This window comes from Clupea harengus, chromosome 1 (assembly GCF_900700415.2).
Source record: "Clupea harengus chromosome 1, Ch_v2.0.2, whole genome shotgun sequence".
NCBI lineage: Eukaryota > Metazoa > Chordata > Actinopteri > Clupeiformes > Clupeidae > Clupea > Clupea harengus.
The window spans coordinates 27,382,587-27,408,363 of NC_045152.1; the positions used below are offsets into that span (position 1 = coordinate 27,382,587).

At 43.1% G+C, this 25,777-nt stretch overlaps 1 protein-coding gene across 3 annotated transcripts in view; it reads right to left on the minus strand.

Annotated features, from left to right (window-relative positions):
• Positions 1-25,777, minus strand: part of LOC105910035 (dedicator of cytokinesis protein 3-like) — a 37,782-nt gene that overhangs the window by 8,881 nt on the left and 3,124 nt on the right. The window contains exons 2-43 of one of the 3 annotated variants that reach the window (XM_031574242.2): positions 20,073-20,156; positions 19,886-19,926; positions 19,256-19,311; positions 18,775-18,871; positions 18,143-18,291; positions 16,698-16,782; positions 15,793-15,834; positions 15,386-15,537; positions 15,054-15,135; positions 14,644-14,704; positions 13,950-14,097; positions 13,676-13,764; positions 13,341-13,466; positions 13,071-13,195; positions 12,420-12,582; positions 12,110-12,216; positions 11,761-11,932; positions 11,398-11,495; positions 11,118-11,201; positions 10,872-10,972; positions 10,495-10,576; positions 9,611-9,787; positions 8,876-9,068; positions 8,493-8,620; positions 8,052-8,198; positions 7,089-7,187; positions 6,090-6,184; positions 5,633-5,708; positions 5,020-5,120; positions 4,688-4,746; positions 4,040-4,188; positions 3,600-3,685; positions 3,287-3,313; positions 2,944-3,039; positions 2,742-2,802; positions 2,266-2,359; positions 1,907-2,055; positions 1,509-1,595; positions 1,290-1,394; positions 823-964; positions 534-700; positions 55-141 (exon numbers count right to left, since the gene is read on the minus strand). In XM_031574242.2, the coding sequence (XP_031430102.1) occupies positions 55-141; positions 534-700; positions 823-964; positions 1,290-1,394; positions 1,509-1,595; positions 1,907-2,055; positions 2,266-2,359; positions 2,742-2,802; positions 2,944-3,039; positions 3,287-3,313; positions 3,600-3,685; positions 4,040-4,188; positions 4,688-4,746; positions 5,020-5,120; positions 5,633-5,708; positions 6,090-6,184; positions 7,089-7,187; positions 8,052-8,198; positions 8,493-8,620; positions 8,876-9,068; positions 9,611-9,787; positions 10,495-10,576; positions 10,872-10,972; positions 11,118-11,201; positions 11,398-11,495; positions 11,761-11,932; positions 12,110-12,216; positions 12,420-12,582; positions 13,071-13,195; positions 13,341-13,466; positions 13,676-13,764; positions 13,950-14,097; positions 14,644-14,704; positions 15,054-15,135; positions 15,386-15,537; positions 15,793-15,834; positions 16,698-16,782; positions 18,143-18,291; positions 18,775-18,871; positions 19,256-19,311; positions 19,886-19,926; positions 20,073-20,156 (4,469 nt within the window). Of the gene's footprint in view, positions 1-54; positions 142-533; positions 701-822; positions 965-1,289; positions 1,395-1,508; positions 1,596-1,906; positions 2,056-2,265; positions 2,360-2,741; positions 2,803-2,943; positions 3,040-3,286; positions 3,314-3,599; positions 3,686-4,039; positions 4,189-4,687; positions 4,747-5,019; positions 5,121-5,632; positions 5,709-6,089; positions 6,185-7,088; positions 7,188-8,051; positions 8,199-8,492; positions 8,621-8,875; positions 9,069-9,610; positions 9,788-10,494; positions 10,577-10,871; positions 10,973-11,117; positions 11,202-11,397; positions 11,496-11,760; positions 11,933-12,109; positions 12,217-12,419; positions 12,583-13,070; positions 13,196-13,340; positions 13,467-13,675; positions 13,765-13,949; positions 14,098-14,643; positions 14,705-15,053; positions 15,136-15,385; positions 15,538-15,771; positions 15,835-16,697; positions 16,783-18,142; positions 18,292-18,774; positions 18,872-19,255; positions 19,312-19,885; positions 19,927-20,072; positions 20,157-25,777 lie in introns of all 3 variants that reach the window. The other 2 variants (XM_031574240.2, XM_031574238.2) reach the window with 2 other exon arrangements.

Here is a 25,777-nt window from a genome sequence, read left to right on the forward strand (position 1 = left end):
GCATAGTTATTAAGCATTAGTGTGTTTGTGTAAGTGAATGTGCGTGAAACTCACCACTTCTCTTCTGTCCACCTCAAACCAGCGTGAGATTCCGGGTAACGGACGTGACAAAATCAGAGTTGTCCGCTCAATCCACAAACTCTGCAGCCAGACACAACATCATAACACGGTTAGAACCATGATGTACAACTAAGTGCAGCCAAACTTCCAGCCAATACAAAACAATTCAACATTTGAGTCATGAATTTATGAAAAATTAGACTACGAATATTCTACAAGTTATGGGGGCATCAAGTCCTTTCATAGTGTTCAGGGGTGAGAGCAGGGCACTCTACTAAAGGCATCTAATCCATTTCTAGTGCATCTTCTGAGGAGAGTCAAACTAGTTTCACAGGAGAAAAGGTGTATGTGGGTGTTTCAGGTGCGTTGGATTTTAGTCATGATGTGTATAAGTACCCTAAACTCATTCTCTCTGTCCGTGGGGCCCTTGTGGAAGGGTTAGGGTTAGGGTTAGTCATGATGTGTATAAGTACCCTAAACTCATTCTCTCTGTCCTTGGGGCCCTTGTGGAAGGGCCGGTCGTAGTGAAAGCGGCTGATGTTGTTGGTCCGGTAGAAGCGTTTGATGCGCTCGGGCACACGCTCCAGGTGTGGACCTTCTGTCAGCTCAGACACCGGGGTCACTGCAAAGATCTGCAAATCTAAAAGGCAGGTCAAGGACCAAAACACACACACCTTCTCTCGTTCACACACACACATATATCCCATTCCATTCTCATGCACACACATAGTCACACTCCAACCCATACAGTAGGTAGGATACACTGCGCATCGCTCTGTAGGATGGTGTCGTCCGGTTGGTTAGGGTGTTGCATAGCAATGGCCTGTGGGAATTCGTTCAGCATGCGCTGCTGAAAGTCCTCCAACCGCTCGTAGTCATAGCCACGGCAGACAAACTCCTTATTCTGTCACACACACACACACACAAATATATATATACTATGCAAACATATACTTTTATCTTGTTTGATATGTAAAATTGACAGAGCTTTCCTTTAGAGGCATTTTAATCAGGCAATTTACCTTCTTACGTACTCAGCTTATCCCAAACATGCAGTGTAATTGTACTGTGTCTAAGCGATCTTCAAAATATCATACAGTGATTTAGCTCACATGAGGGCTCACCTCATGGTACTAAAAATATTGTGTCATTTCAATATATTCACGTGTCTATCTGTGTTGTGTGTGTGTGTGTGTGTGTTGTGTGTGTGTGTGTGTTTGTGTACAAACCCTGAGGAAGAAGGGGAACTTGCGTCCATAAAATCCCATCCTGAAGAACTCTGGCTCCAGGCGCTGCTGCTCAATGATGTTGTCATAGTAACTAGCCTCCATTTTCTGCCAAAGGGATTAAAGCAGAAACAGTAATTACACCCATCGCCCACTCCCACAAACAACCAAACACACACATGACTGTGCCGGGATCTAAAAACAGCGCCGATCAATGCATACCCGTATCCAGCTCAGACTGTGGTAATCATATAGGGTCTCGTACTGAAACGCCAGTTCCCGGCAGAGAGAGATGCCATACTCCCAACACTGCTCACACAAAAAACAACCACAGAAGGACAAGTCAGTGAACAAAATCTCAGTGCAACTGTGTGGGTACTTATGTAAACAAGAAATATTTGACTATCCTTGTTTAAATGTTAACTTGCTGTGTGTGTGTGTGTGTGTGTGCATTGGAGTATACGTGTGTGTGAGTGTGTGTGTGTGTGTGTATGTGTATTGGAGTATAAATGTGTGTATGTGTTTGTGTGTGTGCGTGTGTGTGTGTGTGTGTGTGTGTGTGTGTGTGTGTGTGTGTGTGTGTGTGTGTGTGTGTGGATGTTTACTGCTTGACCACTTGCCTTGCCCTTGTTGAAGTAGTGCAGCACCTTCCTACTGAGGCTCTCCTTGCGCTGCCACTCGCTCTGGGCGGGGTAGTGCAGGAACTCCCTCAGAGGACGCTCCTCCCACTGCAGCAGCTCCCAGTACAGCAGCAGTGTGAACGCCGCCTCTGAACACACACACACGCACGCACACACCAACACACACACACACACACACACACACACACACACACTATCAATAAAATAAGTTTTACTATTTAATATACTATATTTACACTATAAAAACGCTGCCTCCATATAGAAAAAGTAGCACACAAAAACGCTTACATAATCTCTCTCACACATACAGTACACAGGGGTCTAAGCCTTCATCTGACCTGTATAGTTCTCCGCTTGCAGGTGGAGTTCATACAGCTTGTGGATGTAGCGGATGTACATGTCCTCCTTGGTGACCTCGGACTTGTAAAAGTTCTGTGCAGGGAAACCACACATGATAGTCAAGAATATCATGGCAATGACCATATGGCTACACACAGTTTTCAAATTTTGTGGACACCCATATTAAATGACATATTCAATGGCACCCATATTACACCCGTATCATTTGGCCTCACTCTGTGTCTTGTAGCTGCTGTGTTTTGACTTGGGTACCTGATGCAAAGATCTGAGATAGATGATGGATAGACAATTGATAGAAAGAAAGTTTGTGTGTGATGTGCGTCTAATACATAATGTTAAATGCTGATGATGGCTAACTGATGTATGTATGTGCATTTGATCCATGGACAGATGCTGACAGACAGATAAGTGATTCATGGATTTCTGGGTGGATATCTGATGATGGCTTTCTTACCAGCAGGTTCATGGAGCCATAGAATCTCTTATTCTCCACCTCCTCTGCTCTCACACTTTCCCTACACACACACACACACAAATACACACACACACACAAACACAGAGAGAGAGAGAGAGATAGTCAACTTCCCCACTCCACTTTTGACCAATTGTGGGTTTATCTGGGGATCACAATCAGACCCAGCCTCAAACGCATGTACCTGTAATCCAACAGACGCTCAATGAGCCGTGTGACTGAGGTGACAAAAGAGACTCCTGTCTCTCTCCAAGCCTCCTGCTCCATCTTTTCCAACAGACTGCAGACAGGAGAAACAAAAGAGTGAGGAGAGAGAGAAAAACAAGAGAGCTTAGGGTAATATAAGAAAGAGATCTATATCCAGGAAACATGTTTATTCTGCATTCTACATGTACATGCACTGATGTGTGTTTGCACAGAGAGAGAGAGAGAGAGAGAGAGAGAGAGAGAGAGAGAGAGAGAGAGGGAGAGAGAGAGAGAGAGAGAGAGAGAGAGAGAGAGAGAGAGAGAGAGAGAGAGGAAATCACCTGGGATATGGGCCAAAGAGCTGTGTTCTGTAAGACAAAATAAAGTGTTAACAACCAGGCAGGAACATTAGGATGGAATTTAAGGATGGTGTATCTTTGGACGCTTGACAATAAAGGCTAGCTTTAGTAGATGAAAGTCTAATTGTTTTATTTAAGATTTATTCAATATTGTTTCTAAGGAGGTAATCATATAATTGAATTGGGTTGAGGTTTGGATCAGGAATTGTATTAAAGATTAAAGTTGTTTTGGAGAAGTTTGGGATTGGGATTATGGGTAAAGAGGAATCATCTAAATTAGAGAGTGACCACTCACAGCAGAGTGAAAAGCTCCCGGTGATTTTCATCTGCTTTACCATCGGACACCATACTGTCAAGTTTATCCATCAGTTCTGCCTCCACCTGGACAAGACGCAGAAAAACAATTTAGCATCAAACTGTTTCCAAGACAACATGGAAGAATAGCACGAAGTCATGGTCAGAGACACCACCCGCAAACTACGTGATCGATAAATGACAAATTCCAAATGACCCCGATTTAATTTCAGAAAACAAAACCACTATAAAGACAATTCTTTTTTTTTATTTTCAATGGAGATCATATTGATTGTCCCACCCAGATAGCAGTGGATAGCAGGACTTTGATTCGATGGGGGATGGGATTAGTTCCATTTCTTCAATCCATACCTTGCATCCTGCTCACCAGAGTAACCCACCTGTTTAAAGCCTTGCATCCTGCTCACCAGAGTAACCCACCTGTTTAAAGTTGCCATTCTTCCGCTGCTCCCAGTTCATCATGTCATGAAAAATGGGGATGATGATGTTGCGGACCTCGGCCTGAGGGACGAGAGCCACACCCAGGAAGGGCCCCATCATTCCGGGCGTGAAGTGCTGCTTATCATCTCCTGAGGCAAACGCATGTGGGGATGGAATGAGTTCATACTTAATAAAGCACACTCTATAAAACAGATAGTATGGAATGAGTGCATACTTAATAAAGCACACTCTACAAAACAGATAGTACACTCCTTATTTGCTTTCTATTTACTCTGAATTTGAAGTAGAGAAGTATCCCTGTTACAAAGCATAAGTCTTAGGGAACTAGTGTATCTATGATGCTATAGATGTTTTGTACACTTCCAGACTGCCACCAGTGAAAAGTATAGTGAAAAATATAAAGGACCTGCTCATTGTGAACATTTTGTTATGGGGTGTTAGCATCACTGAAGCAGTGAATGAAACAGAACCACCTCATCCTGCCCAAGTATCTGAACAGCATTTGTACTGCAAACCAGGTACTTTCAGAAACACAGTGAGGGAAAACCAACAACCAGCTTTCTGCAACCATATACTCTCCACGCCGTATACCCTTGAGGTAGGTTGATGGGTATTTGTGTGTCTCACCTAATTTCTGCCACATGCTGAACAGCTCAAAGGCCATTGTCACCCTCATGTCTCCATACCTAAAACACAGATTACCACAGATTATCACAGATTACACAGATTAAAACTGTGTGTATGTGTTTGTGTCTGTGTGTTCATGTGTGTTTCTGTGAACATGTGCTTGCGCATGTGTGTGTGTGTATGTGTGTGTCTGTGTCTGTGTGTGTGTGTGTGTGTGTGTGTGTGTGTGTGTGTGTGTGTGTGTGTGTGTGTGTATGTCTGTCTGTGTGTGTGTGTGTGTGTGTGTGTGTGTGTGTGTGTGCGTGTGTGTGTGTGTGTGGACATGATCATACTTGTCCAACACTCTTTTCCTCTTGAGTGGGCTAAGGGACTCCAACTGTAGACTCGGTTGGCTGATAAACAATACAGTCAGACTGAAGAAGGAGTTCCACACCTATGAAAGTCAACACATATCACAATCCATAGTTACCCATCGACACCACTCACACACACACACACTCACACACACACACACATGCAAGACGCATGGTCTCTCACTTACACGAGGGCAAAAAGCTTTCTATCATCTTCCAACTAATGGCAATGGACAATTAGGTCAGATATTACTAAATATATATATATATAGACATTACATTATGTAATTAATAACACATTAAAGACAGTTGTGTACATTTTTGGCCAAATACTAAGTAAACCCAAAGAGCTAAAAAGACTGACGTGTATTATTGTAATAAACATGACACATTTGTGAGGACTCCATGAATATGTGAGAGGCTTGAGCTTTGCATCTGTGCGAATTCTCTTTTTTTTGCTCTCGTTCGGCTTACTGAACCCTAGCATTGACAGGCACTCTTCCTTACTGAACCCTAGCATTGACAGGGACTCTAGCATTGACAGGGACTCTTCCTTCCGTTAAGCTGCAGCAGTGCTGACTCCACTTTTTACCTTGAAATCAAAATCTGGGTCAGAGAAGTTCTTCTGCAGTGCCGGAGAAAGGTGCTGGGTTGTCGTGACAATTATGCTGCAGTGGGAGAGATATTTCAATAAATTACCTTAGCATGCAATAATAGCAATATTGACAGCTCCTGATAACAATAATACGTTAGTTACATTTAATAAATTGTTTATTTATAATAAGTTTGGAACACAGGAGGTTTGGAGTACAAATTTAGATCAACGGAAGTCCCAGTAGTGACATGACAGTATTAACAGTGGTGATGCACATTTTAAACTAGCTGCCACTGGGATACTATGTTATCTTATGTGGATTGGAGCATGTGTGTGTGTGTGTGTGTGTGTTAGTGTGTGTGTGTGTGTGTGTGTGTGTGTGTGTGTGTGTGTGTGTGTGTGTGTTAGTGTATGTGTGTCTGTGTTTCTTGTACTTGTGTGCATGTTTGCTTACTGGCTGGTGAGGAGTCGCATGACGCTCCAATCTTTGGGAAAGATGGTGAGCTTCATCAGGTTCCGGAACACACAGAAGATCTTCAGGAGGAATTCCTGACAACAGAACAGTCCAAATAAGAGACACGTGTATGTGTGTGCAGTGGCCTTACTATAGGTGGGGTGCAGCAGGTGTAGCAATCTATAACAAAATGATATGCTTATCCTACATACACTATCTAAACTATTAAAAAACTATGCAATTAAATTAATAAGTTCTTATTTTCTTTGGTATTTATTTTTGTCATATTCAGATTTGCAATGGTGATTGCTGGGTAACATGTATGTTGTTGTCCAATGTCAAGTCTCTATTTGATTATGTGACATACCATACGATATAGCTAGTTAAACAAATTCGGAGGTCAACACAAGCAAGTCAATTGAGCACAGCACACCTGCAGGCGTAACAATGCGTTTTAAGCATAAAAGTAGCAGTAGAAAAAGGCAAGAGAGAAAAGAACAGGAGGAGAAGGTGGCAAAGCTGCCTAAATTAGATTATTTTGGCTTTTTTAACAAACAGGCGCTAGCCCAAGGAGTCCGCCACGGACGACCCCCCTGCTAGCAGCAGTGCAGCAGTTCAGCTGGGATCAGCATCGCTGCCCTCAGTGGTGTGTCAGCATTCTATTATTATTACTTTTCTAACAATTTCTACGGTAAGAAATGTTCCCGCTCAAAGTCAAACAAGACTTTGTTCATTGTGTACACACCCGTCACTTCTGAAATATGTTAGGTTGATTAATTAAACACTATTTATATCGATAGCGTTTTCTAGACGCGGGGGTGGAAGAAGGGAGCGCTACGATAGTAATTAACGTTCACTAGGGCCCGTCATAAAAGCCTGCACCTGGGCCCGTCGTAACTACCTTACGCCACTGTGTGTGTGTGTGTGTGTGTGTGTGTGTGTGAGAGAGAGAGAGAGAGAGAGAGAGAGAGAGAGAGAGAGAGTCAGAGAGAGTGTTACCTTTAGTTCATCCTTGCTGTGGAAGTTGTTGAGCAGATGGTGAAAGTGAGGATCAGACATCTGTCTGAGGAGGGACAGGAGACATGACACGTACTCCCCCTGCAGACACACAAAGCACACTCAGGTTACATTACACACAGCTAACGCATGGAGGCAAGAGAAGGCCTGCTGTGTTTAGAGCTATGTGAGTGTGAAAGAGAGAGTGAGGGTGAGGGTTTGTGTATGTGCCTGAAGGATCTATGTGTGCGTGTGTCTGTTGGTCAGGACATTATGATGGTATGGACTCGTGCATCGTGTTTATGAGAATTTTATGAGAGTGTATGACTGTGGCAAGTAGTGAATGTGTGTATTTGTTTGTGTGTGTGTATCCGTGTACATTTTAGTACGTTTTAGTATGCATGTGTGAGGGAGTACACGCGTAAGTGAGTAGGTGTGCATGCTGTCTCAGACTCAGACGGCTCGCCCACTGAAAACCACATAGAGGCTGAAAATATGAGAATCTGTCAGTTCACCTCTAATTTACTGGCTGTGTACATTAGCACATCACTGCCTTTGCACTCCTGTACAATGGGAGTTCACCCTTTTTCATAATCCACCGGGAGACATATTTCTCACTTTCTCCTGGAGTCTGTAAGTGTTAGGGTGTGTTTCCTAAAACGGTGTGGCGCTGTAGTTTAAACAGAACACTTTCACAAACACACCTCATCAACAAGGGAGCACCAGCTTGCTTCTTGGTTACCTGTTGGGCTAGCTTGATACGGTCCTGAAGCAAAGATTTGTTCAGCTCAGCGTTGTTTTTGAGCAGTGAATGAATGAGAGTGTGTGTGTGTGTGTGTGTGTGTGTGTGGTGTGTGTGTGTGTGTGTGTGTGTGTGTGTGTGTGTGTGTGTGTGGTGTGTGTGTGTGTGTGTGTGTGTGTGTGTGTGTGTGTGTGTGTGTGTGTGTGTGTGGTACTGGTACTGACTGTGATCTCAGCGGTGCACTGGGGGCAGCGGGGTGATCTGCTGCTCTCTACAGTTTGAGAGCGGCTCATGATGGACAGCAGGGTCTGGAGCAGCACATCCAGCAGGCTCTCCACCATCATATCCACCTCCTCACGCACACACGAATCCTGAGACAGACAGAGGGGGAAAGGGGGGGGGGCAAAGTGAGTGGGCATCTTTGCATGTGTCATGTGCTGTCATATCCAGACAAACGAGAGGAAAAAAAAGAGACAGATAGTGACGAGGAGGAGGCAGAGAGAGGAAAATACGAGACAGAGAGAGGGAGATAGAAAGAGGGAGAGAGAAAGAGGGAGTGTATGACAGAGAGAGCAAAACAAAAGAATGGAAAGGGTGGATAAAGAGAAAAGAGCATCGTTGATTCATAGTGCCGTGACGCGTGTAGAGCATAGAGTGAGGTTCACCACAGAGCTGGTCTTGATGGTGGAGAAGATGCTGGTCAGGATGCCGGAGCAGAGGAGTAGCTCCCTCTGCTGGCGCAGGTGCAGGTGGATGTGGTGGAGGATGACTGGCAGCAGGATGCTCCGTGACTCTGCAGGAAGAGACGGGGTGGGGTGGGGTGGGGTGGGAGTAGGGGGGTGGGCGGTCAGGTTTCATATCTCAGCAGCATGGTCATTTTTGGTCATGCTTCCATGTGACTGAGGATCGAGCTGCTATCCATTATATAAAGAAATGTTTGGAGTTGTGTGAGTGTGTGTGTGTGTGTGTGTGTGTGTGTGTGTGTGTGTGTGTGTGTGTGTGTGTGTGTGTGTGTGTGTGTGTGTGCGCGTTGGGGGGTTGGTCTGACCTGGAAAGTAAAAGAGTCTACTTTCGACAGTGCGGGCAATGGACTGCAGCTTAACCACATCCAATGACTGGCCAAGGTCTACCATGCTGGGCATGCTGGCCAGTGTGCCTCTGACCAGCTCAGCCACCTCCTGCACTGTGAACATCTGCAGCAGCTCGTCAAAGATGTCCGGGAAACTGTTCAATAGCGCCCCCTATAGAACGGAAGGATAAACCAAACCAAATGTAATATCTGCTGAGCAAAACAAAATGTGCAAGGGTATCTGGCTACAAGGTATAGTATAACTGTTTGCAAGTCTACATTAATGCATAACAATATGTGACTGTCTGTGTTACCAAGAATTTTGTCATTGAGGTTATTTATGACTGTATCTGTTTATGCTTCACTGAGTGCAAGAGGATGTGGTTTGCATGTTTGTGTGTGCATGAAAGACAGAAAGACAATATATATCTATAGAAATATAATAAATAATAATATAGAAAGAGAATAGTCATTCCACCCTGTGTATATTTCTTAAGACCGTTGTGCTGTTGTGTTGTATTGTGTTGTGTTGTGTTGTGTTGTGTTGTATATTTTGTATATAAGTACACTGAGAGCCACTAAACCCAGAGTCAAACTCCTTTTTGTGTGTAAACTTACTTGTCCAATTAACACGATTCTGATTCTGATTCTGATATGGGTATTATGTGTGTTTATGTTGTGTGTTTTTGATTCAATGTGAGCTGTAGAGGTCACCTTCACCTGTGTGCTGATCAGGGTCTCAGAGTTGTGTCCGTCCAGGCTGAGCACGAAGCGTATGGAGTGGAAGAGCTCGTGGATGCTGACCCGGAAGGCCTCCTCGTCCAGCCCACAGGTGGCTCGCGAGTAGAGCGCACGCGACTGAACTATGAACTTGAACAGGTACTCCAGAGCCTAGAGCGCACGGGAGAAGAGGAGCTCAGAGCCAAATAAAGATTCAGAGTCATACTCCACTGCAGAGCTGTAGGGGGGAGGCATGCAACTATCGCCAGATACTGGTGAGAGTAGGGCTGTGTATTTTAGGGCTGTGTGTTTTAGCTCTGTGTAGGTGTAGGTCTGTGTGTTTTAGGTCTGTGTGTTTTAGGTCTGTGTAGGTGTAGGTCTGTGTATTTGAGGTCTGTGTATTTTAGGTCTGTGTGTTTTAGGTCTGTGTAGGTGTAGGTCTGTGTAGGTGTAGGTCTGTGTATTTTAGGTCTGTGTATTTTAGGTCTGTGTGTTTTAGGTCTGTGTAGGTGTAGGTCTGTGTGTTTTAGGTCTGTGTGTTTTAGGTCTGTGTGTTTTAGGTCTGTGTAGGTGTAGGTCTGTGTGTTTTAGGTCTGTGTATTTTAGGTCTGTGTATTTTAGGTCTGTGTGTTTTAGGTCTGTGTGTTTTAGGTCTGTGTAGGTGTAGGTCTGTGTGTTTTAGGTCTGTGTATTTTAGGTCTGTGTGTTTTAGGTCTGTGTGTTTTAGGTCTGTGTGTTTTAGGTCTGTGTATTTTAGGTCTGTGTGTTTTAGGTCTGTGTGTTTTAGGTCTGTGTGTTTTAGGTCTGTGCGTTTTAGGTCTGTGCGTTTTAGGTCTGTGTGTTTTAGGTCTGTGTGTTTTAGGTCTGTGCTTTCTTACTCTCATTGCATCCTGGATGTGATCCTGTCGCACAACTTCTGCTGACCGATCCATATACCACTTCAGGCACCGAATTAACTCCCTAAAGCCAATCACACACACACAACGACACACACACAGACACAGACACACACACACACACACACACACACACACACACACACACACACACACATAGCCATACACAAAAATACAACTGTTATGGGACATTTTTTCTGATTGCTGATTTTCTTTGTTTTCAGTTTGTTGTAGGTTGCATGAAAAACACCATGTCACAAATGTGTACAAAGCTATGATGACAAATTTGAATTTTTGTGATAACACATAATTGTTTAATGTATTTTTTATGTGTGTTTGTGGTTATGAGAAAAGCATACTTATAGGCCAGTGCTCCCGCAAACTGATTCTGGATGTAGGAATCCATGACAGGCCGAAAGTGGTAGTACCTGCAGTCTCTCAGCAGATTAATGATAAAGACCTGAAACCAACAGATTCACACTTAGGTGCAGTCCCTCCACAAGCCAGTGACTCTAGACACCCAGACATAGACGCACGCACACACACACGCACGCACGCACGCGCTCTCACACGCTCATTCACACATGTAGTTCAGTGGGTCTCACCAGTGATTGAAAGACCAGAGGGCCGTATTTGTCTGTGTTCTCATCCAGGAGAGAGAAGAGGGTGTCGAGAATATCCTGCAGGAACTTCACAACCAAAATGACAGCAGAGTGGGTTAAATGGGAATAAAGGAAAATGTGAGGGTGTGTGTGTGTGTGTGTGTGTGTGTGTGTGTGTGTGTGTGTATGAGTGTGAGTGTGAGTGTGAGTGTGTGTGTGTGTGTGTGTGTGTGTGTGTGTGTGTGTGTGTGTGTGTGTGTGTGTGTGTGTGTGTGTGGCATACCTTGACAATTTCCTCTCCGTTGATGAGGCGTAAGCGTCCAAGAACATCTAGTACTCGCTCAGGATGGGCTTTCCACTTAAGTAGAGTTAGTAGATCCACTGAACAGACAAACAGACATAAGCACACACACACACACACACACACACACACACACACAGGTCTGTTAAAGTGTCTTTTTTTACAGTGGCTGGAGGCCAATACAAAAAGCTCATCAAGGGCACATCACTCACTACACATAGAAATGAATCCAAATTTCTGAAAGATAATTTGCACAACAATGAGAGTGTTTATGAGTGTGTGTGCGTGTGTGTGTGTGTGCGTGTGTCTGTGTGTCTGTGTGTGTGTATGTAGTATCTGCTGTACCATTCTGTGTGAGTTTGGTGGATGCCAGCAGGGTGCTGATGTAGAAACTCTCTTTGCTGCTGCGCTGGAAAGGGAAGGAGGCAGGGATTGTAGGGCAGCTGCTGAGGTCGGCACGGCAACATGGCATGCTTAAATACAGGCCCTGATTGGTGAAGGTAGTATTTTCATCACACTGCAGGGAGAGACAGAGAGAAAAGACGTTTTGCATGGGAGGGTACATACAGTACTCATGTGTGTGTTTGTGTATGTGTGTGTGTGTGTGTGCGTGTGTGTGTGTGTGTGTGTGTGTGTGTGTGTGTGTGTGTGTGTGTGTGTGTGTGTGTGTGTGTGTACATATGTATTTACTGACCTTGTAGACATAAAGCTCATGTGTCTCATCAGAAAGGGTGGTGCCATCCTCCCTCATGAGAGGTGTGAAAGCAAAACCAAAGAGCTTCTTCTCTCCTTTATCCTTAGCTGTCGGAGACCACATACACACACACACACACACACACACACACACACACACACACACACACACACACACACAATGGAAAATGAGGTTTAGGGGTAACGTTCCTTTTTAAGGTTAAAGGAACGTTTGAGCAAAGAATTATGGAGAGTCTGGGTGCTGATGCCTAATAACAGGTAAGGATGAGGTTTTCAAGGAGGGTTCTTACTGGAGCAGTGTCGGAACTCAAAGCGCAGGTGGGAACCTCGAAAGCGTTCCAGAGGGATGGACAGCTTGAGGGTCTCGCTCCAGCGTGGGCTGTTGTTGTGGTAAAGCACAAAGGAGCGATGCTCATTTACGCTGGTCTCACTGCAGCCCACACTCAAGCAGTCCTACACACACACACACACACACACACACACACACACAGAAACAAACAAACAAACAAAGAATCAACTCTTTATCAGTAACTACACACATCCAAATAATCCAACTAGCAGGGAAGGCATGTTTTAGATATACCTTCATGGTTATTTTCACAAATGAAATAGGACAGCAGAAAAAGGGATAATATATCACCCCTGATTTTCTAGGTTATGGCTATGTCTGCATTAGGCTGCATTATTGCAACTATAGCATTAGCGTCAACAACATGTGGGGGGGAAAAAACCCTGTCCTGAATACAACACACTGGGACAGCAGTCAAAACCTTACAGACCAGCAGCGGGTCCTATCTAAACACCATCTATGGTCTATCAGAGCATCATCTATAGGCTCTAATTAAAAAATACAGACACATTTGGCCTGGAACAACATCCCCTCTCTCCTTCCTTAAACTGGCTTTCTTTCTGTCCACAGTTATGTTTTGAGCATGACTTACTTTTAGGACCTCTCCGTCTGCATAAAGCACATACACCATCACCTCAATGTTCTTCTGCACACTCTTTCCCCCGCGCTCAAACTCGCCACGCTCCATCGTCAGGTATAAGTCATTACGGCAGTCCCCTGTACACACACACACACACACACACACACACACACACACACACACACACACACACACACACAAACATCAGACATTGGACAATGATGATTAGTCTGTGCTAATGGCTAGTGCAGTGAGTCTGTGTGTGATTGTGTGAGTATTCACCTGGCATGATGACATCAGGGAAGCCCAGCTTGCGTGCGGTGACGGCTCCCCGGGTGATGATGTGGGGGTTTTCCCTCCTCACCGCCTCCAGATCCCCACGAAACAGCTGCAGGGAGACTATCAGACCTACACACACAATTAAATACATACAGATATGCACGCATGCACGCGCACGCACACACACACACACACACACACACACACACACACACACTCACACACACACACTCACACACACAAATACAAACACACAAAATAAGATTTATACACACACATCATATGTGAAGCTATATAATAATAATAATAATAATAATAATAATAATGATAATGCTTACCGTAGTTGGTGCTGGGAGCAGAGTATTTGGTGTTGGACTTGCGGATGATGTTCTCCTGAATCTGGTACCATTCGTTCTCATTATTGCACCTAGTTTGAAATCAAAGGGGGATTCATTTACCCACCACTTCATGCACAAGCATCCTTAGCTTCATAAAGTATTAATTTATGTATTAAATGCTAAATGTATTCATTTATACTATACTATATACTGTATATACTATATACTATACTGTATTAATTTATACGCATTTATGTAGGTCAGTCCAACTCACGTGAAGACTTTGATCACAAAGTCCTTCTCCTCCCTTGGGTCTGTGATGGAGGTGAAGACGTCAGTCATTGCCAGCACTCCACAGCCATATGGCCGTCTGTACTGGACATGTGCGGGGCCTTTCTTGGAGTCATTCAGCAACATCCGGCCTGCAAAACAGCCCAGGAAATGAAGGAGAGGTAGTGTGATAAGCACTTTCTAAAAACCCTACCTCAGAGAGTATTCATCTCTCATGAAATCGAACAAAAAAAAGAAATAGTATCTTTTAATTGCACTTAAAAGTATACTTCAAAGACAACAATACACAGACATTGATAGTCACGTATCCGTAATATAAAGGAACTAAAATAAAGATATAGAGTCAAAAGGGATGCAATCAATAGAGGAGAAACAATCCATTTCATGGAGGGTATAAATATGCGTTGTATTGAGTTACAAAAAGGATCAGGTTCTCCAGCTTGCGTTAATGGGAAGGTAATCGTCAGTTAGACACAGGAGGCACCAGCAAACACAATCCAATTGTAAATGCTAATTGTAAATTTAGAGATCATTACCGACATGAGACCACGACCACTCTCAGCTCTCTCACCACTCTCAGCTCCCAAGTCCAAGGCCGGGGCTGTACTCACATTTCATGCTCCCCTGTATTAACAACAAGTCAGGTAGGCCCTATCATCCACAGCCGAGTGGCTTACCTGTTCTAATAATGTGTGCCACAATGTAGAGATCCCGTTTCATGTCCTTACTGCTCAGATCCTGTGAAGGAAACCAGAATTACCACAGGAGGCCTGGGCTTCCTCCCTCCTCCTCTTCCTCAGAGGCTGAGTAAACGGAGTAAAAGCACTCCTCCCATCAGCTGGGTTGTTGTTAGCCTCCGGGGCTACATGGTCTGATTTTTCTATTTATGCTTAAACACTGCATCTTGACACAGAATAATTGAGCGTTTTTTCCCTAATCATTATCTTATAAGTTCATTATGATATATTTGAAGCCATGAAAAGAAATAGATGGTAATATTGTGCCTACATAAGAAGAGCGTTAAGTGCATCTACACCGCAGTAAGACCCTCAGATAGCTCTAGAATAATGTTAGCAGACCCACTTACTGTGAAAAGAGCACACAGTCCGTCGGATTTGTCTGGATGCCTCGGCCCGCCGTTTTTATTCAGCTTCACGAGGAATTTCTCACTGAAAGGCAGAACACCCCCATGTTAAAGCAGATGGACCAAAGGCCTCACTTTCAGTCTGACCTACCTCATGTTCCAGATCAGTTCAAGGAAAGGAGAAGTCGCCATGGTATACTCATCTGAGCTGTAGATGATTAATGCATGCACTACACATGAATGTAGAATGGCTGGTCTCAAGCTCAACCACATCGCCAGCAGTCATTGTATCCTTTGTGTTAAGTTCAATGGTTCTGTCTGTATGTCTTTCCTACCTGATGCATTTGTTGTCTCGGGCATCATAAAGGCTGAAGAGGACATCTGTGTCCTCACTGATGCTGTTGTACGTGAAGCTCTTGAGGTTCAGGGAGAGGTGGTGCGCCACCGGGGCACGGGCGGGTTCACCATGACGCTGACGGGGTTCTCCCTGAATGAGGTTATCAACCAGCTAGTGGTTAATGAGCTTCCGAATGATTAGTGTCTCAAAATGAAATAGATTTAATAGTAATTAAAGAGCACACATGTGTCAAAAATATACAAATATAAAAGATTTGATACAAGGGTATCAAGAACATCTGAGCAAGAACAATGCATCATCTGAAGGTGTTTAACATAAATGGCAAATCATGTGTGCAAATCACTCACTCACTCACTCACTCACCATTGGTGTGTTTGCTTTTACCTGGGTTTGACTAGGCTGACCGCAGTGTCTACTGGACGAATGCTGGAAACAGTTAAACAAAAGTCAACTTTCTAAAAAAAATCTATTGTCCACAAAATGCAGTATGCCATGTGAAAAAACAACCTCAATTCTCAGAAAATCTGCAATTTACAGATCAAATATGGAACATAGTCACACACAGAGACACATACGTACACAAGCAATCAAACATAAGCACACACACACACACACACACACACACACACACACACACACACACACACACACACACACACACACACACACACAAAAGAAACGCTATATGTCTATGCTAAAGCTCTGGCCGCATATGAGTCACCTTCTTATGGGTGATTTGATAATGGGATCACTATCTACCCACACATAAATACAGATGCGCACACACACACACACACACACACACACACACACACACACACAGACACACACACACACACACACACACACACACACACAGACACACAGACACACACACACACACACACACACACACAGACACACACACACACACACACACACACACACACACACACACACACACACACACACACACACACACAGACACACACACACACACACAGAAATGGTAGCAGTATGTACATAAACAGAGCAACATTTCCTACATGTTCTTCTGAGGATTTACACTTGATTTTGCCACCACGTATGCAAGCATGGATACACACAATGCATAACACATGACAGCCCCCCCCCCCCCACACACACACACACACACATAACACCCCCCCACACACGCACATACACACACACACACATAACACCCCCCCCCCCCCCCCCCCCCCCACACACACACACACACATACACACACACATAACATACATACATATATAACATATAACATATTAATCCTCACACAGTTAATACTTGCCATTTTATAAAGTTCAGAAACACTGAAATGTTCTGCGTCAACCATCTCAAACTCTTTTCTGGGTACAAGGTCCAAACCAAGGTGTCTACAAAAGAAGAGTTGTTCATGAAGATTGCTGGTGCATATATCTTTGTTCATGAAGAAGACACAGTAGTTTTCATTTTCCTTTTCCACCTCACATTGTCCAGCTATTGTAACTAGGCCTCTCTCAACACTATGCTAAAACTATCCCAAGCCTAGTTTCCTAGCCTTTCTCCCCACAGTTTCTTCAGTAAAGGGACTTTTTTTTTATTCCACTGTTCTCTTAGGCTTGTTCTTGGGGTGTTGAGATTGAAATCTTTGATGGTGCTTTATAGCAATGTTCATTGTTAACGGTGCTGCCAGCCGATTCATGACGCCTACCAGCCCTATTCAGACACATATCAGGGTGGTCTTTCTCAGGCCTCCTGTCATTCACTCATCAGCCGCCTTTCAACTGCATGGCTGTCAGCCGCGTTAAACACCCACCACCATCTCCGCTTCCATCTGTTCTCTGTTCAGCTATCAGCCTTTCAAGTGCTCCTCAGCAACTGACTAGTTAATTTGTGCTTCTTGAATACAACATTGGCAATCTATTGAAAACGTTATCTCTAATAACATGTTGCATCTTTCTGACTTCTCCACTTGTTCATTTATCAGTCCCTGTTAAATTGTTCTACCCTGGATAAGTGACTACCAATGAGTATAATCTTAATGTAGTAGTTCTCATGAGCATTGTTTCTGCTAAATCTGTTCTGCGGCGGCTGAGGGAGTTTCTTGCTGCTTTTCCCGTCGAGGCATGGCTTCATACTCCCATTCTACCAAAACTAACTGTACTGCCTTCAGATATGTAGTTGTACAAATCCCACATGTGATGAAAATGGTCCTGACTGAATGTAATTAACAGTTCGAAACAACATTCTGAGCTGAAAGGTTCCCTCAATTCAACTAAAATACTCTGTATACACTGTATTTTGCATGCTACATATTAAAACCTGGCTAAGTGGTTTCAGATTTGAAAGTACGTGTAAAGATATCCCAATGTTATTCCAAACACTGAAATTACACTTTTAAATGGTCAATTAATTGTCTGACTTGAATTTAAGACCATATATGGAAATATGAATTATCTACACTATATTTATGAATAATTATTTATCAGAAGGTTTATTCTTTGAATAATTTTTTGTCCTACGTAAGAGCTCTTTTTGGTAATATTCAGGCAGGTGGTGATAGTTCAGTGGTAGTTATATGGCTAACATGGGCAAAAACATATATATATTTTTTTTTTTAAATATAAAAACAGTAATGTGTAAGTAAGTCTCAGCAACTCACATTAAACATGTCATGACACTGTACTGGCGGGGGTAAACCAACAGTCACCCAGACATGTAGACAAGAAAACCCCTTATAGGGATGGTTCTTACTCATTGCCCCAGTCCAGTCGCAATGTGATATGGCGCTTGATTTCGCGAGTCTGCTCCTGGGTCATGTGACCAGAGATGAGTTGCCGGCGCAGGTCAATGAGCTCGGTCATCACCTGACGGAGCTTCTGGAACAGCTCCACTCTGTGCTTCTGCAACAACCAATCATAAGCCACATTTCAACTCCACACCACACCCCAGGGGAATCACACTGGATATGGTCAGTCTCTGTATTATTTCAAAAGCATATTTTGGGCATTTTATTGTTTATGTAACTCAACAATGGGAAGAATAGGTTGGCAGATTGAGAGAAAAGGAGAGGTAGAAAGAGAGACTATATATACAAGGCAGCAGAAATCAGAGCTACACATTAGCCCTGCTTGACAGGATGTTACATCAGCACAGCCTGAGGCTCGCTTCCTGTTTAAAGGCTCTGGGAGAGATTATGCAACCCCCTATATCACCACGGCAACGCAGCTACTCTTACAGTTTCCAAAAGGCCTTAATCACACACTCACACACATGACAGCCCCCCCCCCCCCCCCCCACACACACACACACACACACTGCAATATACAATAATACAATGACAGACAAAGATTGCTCTTTAGTGTTAAACACATTGTAAATCTTACCACATAGAGTTGTTTCCATAACACTGCCCATTCTTGCAATGTACTGGTGGTTTCTGTTATTATGGGATCTTCCAGAGGAACAACTGTCTCCCCCTGCCTGTGACACACACAGAGAGATACACACACACAGTCCCCATTAGATCAAGTGCAATCATGGTTGTGATCCTTAAGCACATGACAACCCACAGGGAAGACCTGGAGGCATATCAGTATGGAGAAATTGTGTTTGTCTCCTTAATGCACAAAGCAGGTTCTTCATAAATAACTTAGATGAACTAAAATATTTCAGTTTGAGCATTTCAGTGTGTTTTTTGTGTGCATGTGTGATGTGCATGTGACTGTGACACTGTGTGTGTGTGTGTGTGTGTGTGTGTGTGTGTGTGTGTGTGTGTGTGTGTGTGTGTGTGTGTGTGTGTGTGTGTGTGTGTGTGTGTGTGTGTGTGTGTGTGTGTGTGTGTGTGTGCTACCAGTGTGCACTCACCCCCTGTTGCTCACAATGGCTTTTTTCAAGTGTACATAGTTGATAGGAAAGATTCCCTTTAAGAAAGAAGCAGAATAAATCATGAATGCAGTTCCCCTCATGGTCTTCTCTTAAACTCAGTACATCGCAATGAATCTCAATTGACACATTTTAAGCAGGATGGAGCTTTAGTCTAAAATGAATCGGCTTACCACCTAAAAGGCATGTAAAAACCACTGATAAAAGCTTGTTAACATGATAACTGGTGTCTTTTGGCGATATAGTTGGTAATGTCACGTTGTGAAAGCTCTTCTTACATTTTCACAGGGTGTTCCCTTCAGGAACACAGAACTGCATAGTGCATATCCTGGATGGCTAGTGGGAATATCTGGTGTATTTATCTGTCCTTCAAATGACCATATACCAAATGAATTTGAAGACGATACCAAAACTAGTTGCATATGAAGTAGTTTTTCTTTAAAGATTTACTAACACAAAGTCTCATAGCCAGACATTGTTTCAGTTAGCATGTTAGCATACGCTTCATTATTATGTAACACAAGACAGTTGATCTCACATGTAAACTGGCTACTCTATGCTAGTGAAATTATATGTCCAATGTACACACAGACAAGAATTTGGTTGTGATACCTTGACTGTAGGCTTTCGGATGGAGAAGCCTCTGTACCATCCTAAAACAGAAATAACACTGTGTGATGTTGCAAAGCACACATCCTACTCAATTAATGATTACTGGTCATTGTTAAAGAATATTAATATTATAAGTCCATTTTTTCACTCCATTGGCTTTGTCTGTTGTCTTGAACAGTTGACTCACCCTCACACTTCTCCAGAATCTGAACCATCTCTCCAATCTCCAGAAGGAGTGCCTGAGCCACAGAGCTGCGGAAGCTGCAGATCACTGCAAGAAAGAGCACACAACCACTTGTGAACCCCTGATAATGGCACAAGTCACAGTCTGTTGAGAAGTTATAATAAGCAAGCCCCAATAATCAATGCTTGTTGCTCATGGAGTCCAGTAGGTAAAGGCTAGGATTTTCATTCACATGCTCTGACATGATAGGCCATGAATATGGAGGGATGTCAAAATCAAGAAATGGTGTACTGCATAAAACCCCCAAGGACTAAGGAGCGCTTTGTTTTCCCTTTTGTTTAAACCTTACAGCAATGCCGTATATAGTCCCTAATTCCACTCTACTTAAGTCCTATTATTATTAGTTATTATTATTATTATTATTACTGAGTGTTGCCCAAGTAGATAGCAATAGATCAGAAACAAAAGAATGGGAATGCTTAAAGGTTTATCCCAATGACATATCTTCACAATAATGACAATGATAACGCTGCAATGACGTGATAGAGAGAAAATTATTGGAGGTTTAATGACTTTAATGTCTTTATCACCACCAATATATGCTTTATGCTTAATATAATTACATATGCCATACAAATGGGTTCTTTTCAACTGAAAATACTCAAAATGCTCCCTCTGCTCTCACATCTACCTGCTTCAAGGAAACTTTCACATAAAGCGAGGAAAAGCCAAACTTGTACTGGGAACCCCCCTCTCAGAACCCCCCTCTCAAAGCAACACCAGATGATGAGTGTGTGTGATCGTGTGTGTGCGTGTGTGTGTGTGTGTGTGTGTGTGTGTGTGTGCATGTGGCAGTTCTTCAGATGTTGTGCAAACTGTTCTGGCAGGTTCCAGGGCTTTCCAAAAAAAAAAAGACACCAGGGACTGTATTCACAAAGCAGGCTAAAAGTGAAAGGCTAAAAGTAGCTCCTAACTTGCTGATTTTGGAGAAACTCCTAAAAATAAAATGTGTGAGTCCTGGCTACTCACAGACCTGTCACTCAGCAACCAATCGCCAAGGTCATTGAAAGAAAGCTCATGCATGAGACCTGTCATCAGTCATGAACAACAGAGTCTTTAGGTGCAGTTTGTTTTTGAATTCCCTGATGACTTGATGGTCAATGTGAACAGCCGGTTTCAGTCGGGGAGGAGTTGGAACAGACAAGCCGAGGAGTTTCTCCTTTCCGCTGTAGTTTGCAACTGACGAGACTAACGGCTGATCTCGTGGACTTGTGTTCCTTATTGTTGTTTACAGTCAATACAGTTGTACATTCTCTTTTCCTTTTCATTAAAATGAACATGATGACTGAATTATTGAGTTAATCTAATAAATCATTGTTGGGATACATAATGTTCTCATAAGTGTCTGACAACATGGAATTCCTACAGAGATAGGCCTGTGTCTGTTTCCCTTCAATAACTGTAAAGACACTATGGAATATGACTGGAAGCAGAACAGTCTATCTCTGTACTGGACTTTTGATAGTCTGATAGTTTTTGTTCCTAGTAAAAATTTTGACTCAAAAAGATGAGGAAATAGGGTCCAGGTTAAAAAATACCGGAGTTCTCCTTTAACAATATTGAAAATCACCGGATGCACTCAAAGTCAGATGACAAAAGTAAAGGACTACTGACTAAGTTTGGCAGGTGCGATTATTCAAATATTCCCATAGAGATAATTGCTCTGACACGGAACTTCATATATGGGCAAAATATGTCCGTGTTTTGTAGTTCATCTTCAGAGGTCTATTGAAGCATCAGGAAACACCCTCCATGTTCTGAGGTCATGAAGGTGTGTTCTAGCTCGTGCAGCAGATGGATAGGAACTGCAACGCTTGCCTTCAGAAATGGCCGTGGCCTAGGAGATCCCGCTTTTCCTTAGTAAAAGTTGGTCTCAGCAGCTTTGGGAATAGGATTTACAAGAAACTTTTAGTTAGAAGCTTTTAGTGTGATTTAGGAGTACTCAGTACTTAGTGGTAAGACAAAATGCGTTGTGAATACGGGCCCAGGTGAGCATTTGCCTTTGTGTGCTAGGATGATTCATCCCGGCGGTAGAGGCTCGCTCACTGGAGAAGCTGTAGTGGTGTGAGTGTTTATTTTAGTCACATCTATTTCCTTATGGCAAGATTCCACGGACGTTCACTAAACCCACATATGCGTACACAAATACTCCCCACTACAGGCCTTAGGAGGACTGGTCCATGACTCATGACGATAATGAACCAATCAACAGTTGCAGAGGCCCAGTGTGGGGGAGGGGCCTCAGGCCTCAATTTTCCTACTGCGGTAACTATAGCAACAAAATATATGCATTAACAGTAGGTTATCTCCTTTGTCAGATTACATCCACGTCTGTACACACACACACACACACACACACACACACAGTCAGACACACACGCACAACCACAGATAGTCACATATACACTTATACAGAGTGAAATTAAAAATAAATGATGGGGAAGAACCTAATGCTGATTGATGGCATGACTAAGGCACACGCTCTCAAGATCCTGAATTCCCATAATCAGTGATGTTACCGCACAAATAATGATGGTTGACTGTCACTGGCTCAAGAAAGGACTTCAAGTGGAGAGTGTGGACTAACTTTCCTGGCGGCGACGATGCCAGCATAGTGGTGGAGAGAAAAGAAGGACTTGCCATAGTTATGAAACAAGGCCAACCTCCAGCTAACCCCCAATCATGCATGATGGCACAGCACAGTAGATCAAATTTGCTGAGATCAGGAATACCCAGCTTAAAGAATTAGACCCAGGAGTTATTTATTTCCTTCTTTCTGTTTATGCTTATGTCTGCAATTTGGATGGGTACGTTATTCCGTTTTCACCACCTCCCAAGTGTCTGGTACCTATGAGTAAAGGTATTCTTAAAAGAGTATGGATAAGAAGAAGAGTAAACACAGCCTCAGTCTTCTGGAAAAGTAGCAGCTGCTTAGTGTGTGTGTGTGTGTGTGTGTGTGTGCATCTGTATAGTGGTTGTTCCAAAATGACAATACATGATAGCAGACAGATGCTGTAGCTTCACATCCCCTGCAGCAACAAAGAGCACACAGACACACACACACACACACACACACACACACACACACACACACACACACAAACACACATGCGCGCGCACGCACACACACACACACACAAATGCGCACGTACGCACACACACACGTGCACACACAATCAGCAGAGTAATTGCTTTTATTTAAAACCGCTGTGAATTGCTATGTACTAAAACACTATGTCATCACAGCTCTTTACATCAGATAATCTCCAGCTCTACATCCTCAGTAAACTCCATCAGATCGTTTGGCTCTTCTCTCCCTTGTCATCTCATTCAGTACTCTCCAAACCAACCTCACCAAACACATACCTCAGAACCTCTGAAACCCAAAACTTCACACACACACAGGCATGTCCAGCTTCAGTCAAGTCATGCCTCTTAATATGTGTGCTAACCTTCATCCTTACGACACCTGACTATAGCCATCACTGATAACTCAGGGTTTCTCAATCCCACACGTGTTTTCCATTTCTCCATACTCTAGGAGACCTTACTGAACTAACCACTACCTGCCTTGATAAACTGAACACATACCGGGTTTCTCTGATGTTTAGGCCCCAGTTTCTGAAAGGCACTTCATAAAATGCTAATTTTTAGTGACCCTATATAAATAAACAAGTTTTGTGATTACACAGTGATTTTAATCAGATGTGCTGTAGCTGGGACAGCCAACCCCCCCCCCCCCCCCCCCCTAAATTTCAAATCACAACATTTTCCTCTAAGCCTACCATTAACCATGACATCATTAATAGGGAGAACTGTACGATGTGCCCGGACCTTTAACTTGATTCTACTAACACATAGCCCACAAAACCCAGCAGCTCTACTACCACTGGAGGCCCGGGATCATAGCCAGCCACAAATCCACTTCATCTGCATGATATGAAGGACAGTAAAAAGTGGAGTGGTAAGCCATCCACACTCCCTGCTGTGCTACCCCTCTGCTTGAAAGGTAGATGGGACATCTGTTCACTCGAGGTCAGGACAACAAGCATGTTACTCTAGACATCACTCCAGTTCAGCTAACATTATACACTGAGCAGAAAAGAATCTCTTTCAAAATCAGCTCTGCCATCAACATCTCTAACATCCCTAACATGACAAACACTCTCCCACTTACTGTCTTCTACTGTATCTGCACTCTTTGCACTTTGTCAGATTGACTAGAATTAGTACTTAGTGCTTCCTTCAAAGGTCTCCTAACATACTGAAGCTTGATTGTTGTTTCTCGGTTGTAAGTTGATTTGGATAAAAGCATCTCCCAAATTAATAAAGAAAATGATGTTATGGTGTACAGACACAAGAGTAATGGCTGAATGACCAAGAATATGTTTGCTAAGAATATTATGCTAAGTTTTGTTGCGGACTACTCTGGGAAACTGGGTGTCTCTTTATATGCTTACATTCACAAGCATGCATCAATGTAGGAGATTTATTTAAAGCAGCAGTCAGTAAAAGTAACCAAGTGAGTTCACTCAGGGTCACTAGCGAAACAACTAAGAGAAGAACATCCTATAATGTCCTGTAAATGCTAGTTGACCTGATATCTGCTGCTTGACTTGTTTAAACACACCACAGCTGTTATATCCCCCATCCATGTGGTGGTCGTGGTTATTTAACTATGATGCAAATCGACATGCTTCTAGTCATCCATCCCCCACACACTAATGACTGCATGTAATCCCAGACTTCTCACAGCTTCCTGTCCACCCCACAAAGCCCTGCACATTCCAGTATCTCATCACACTAAAAGACTCAAACTTGCTTTTGGGGGATAATTATATCAAATAACTGAAGTGTAAAAGGTGTTCAATTTCTTTCATATTGCAGTGTTACTAACATACAGTAGGCCTACATGTATGGGGATTAAAACACAGATACACAGACCCTCCATCAGGAATTATCCATTATACCTCATCTGACATTACATAAAAACATAATTCTACAACCACTAGCTCTTCAACTAGGTACCATATTCACAGCAGCAGGTGACTGTTCTGTCTGGATGAAAACCTTAGTTGAGCACATCACTGATCATCAACATCTTCCATTGCCCTAAAGGGCTAGGAGAACAAACTGACCAATCCAATGGTTGACTACCCTAACAGCGCAATGTGTTATATACATTCAGAGCACAGATATTGAGATAATACATAAAGACGGAGCGATAATACAAGGAGTGAAACAAGTATTGGCCTATTAGAGTCTATGAGGTGAGATTTATAAAGATGCATTAATACACCCCCACCCCCACCCCCACTCCCCACACACACTGCACTATAAATTCTAGGACATGGTTAGAATATTCTCCTATTCTGACTCAAAGAGGAAGATCAGTCTTGATTACAGTGAAACAATATATTGACAGGTTTTTGAAGTGATACCGAAAAATGTATGTGACTACGATTCGTATCCAGTTTCGTAGAGATCAGACTAGATCAGTAATGTCGTCAGAAGTGTCATATGGAGAGGAACGTTGGCTTTCATTAACTCTCATCTTTTCTGTAAGATTGTGTGAGACTTTTCCTAACATCATTCTAAATTATTGATCGAGTCGAAGCAGCTCCTTTGCTGATGCGCTGATAACATCA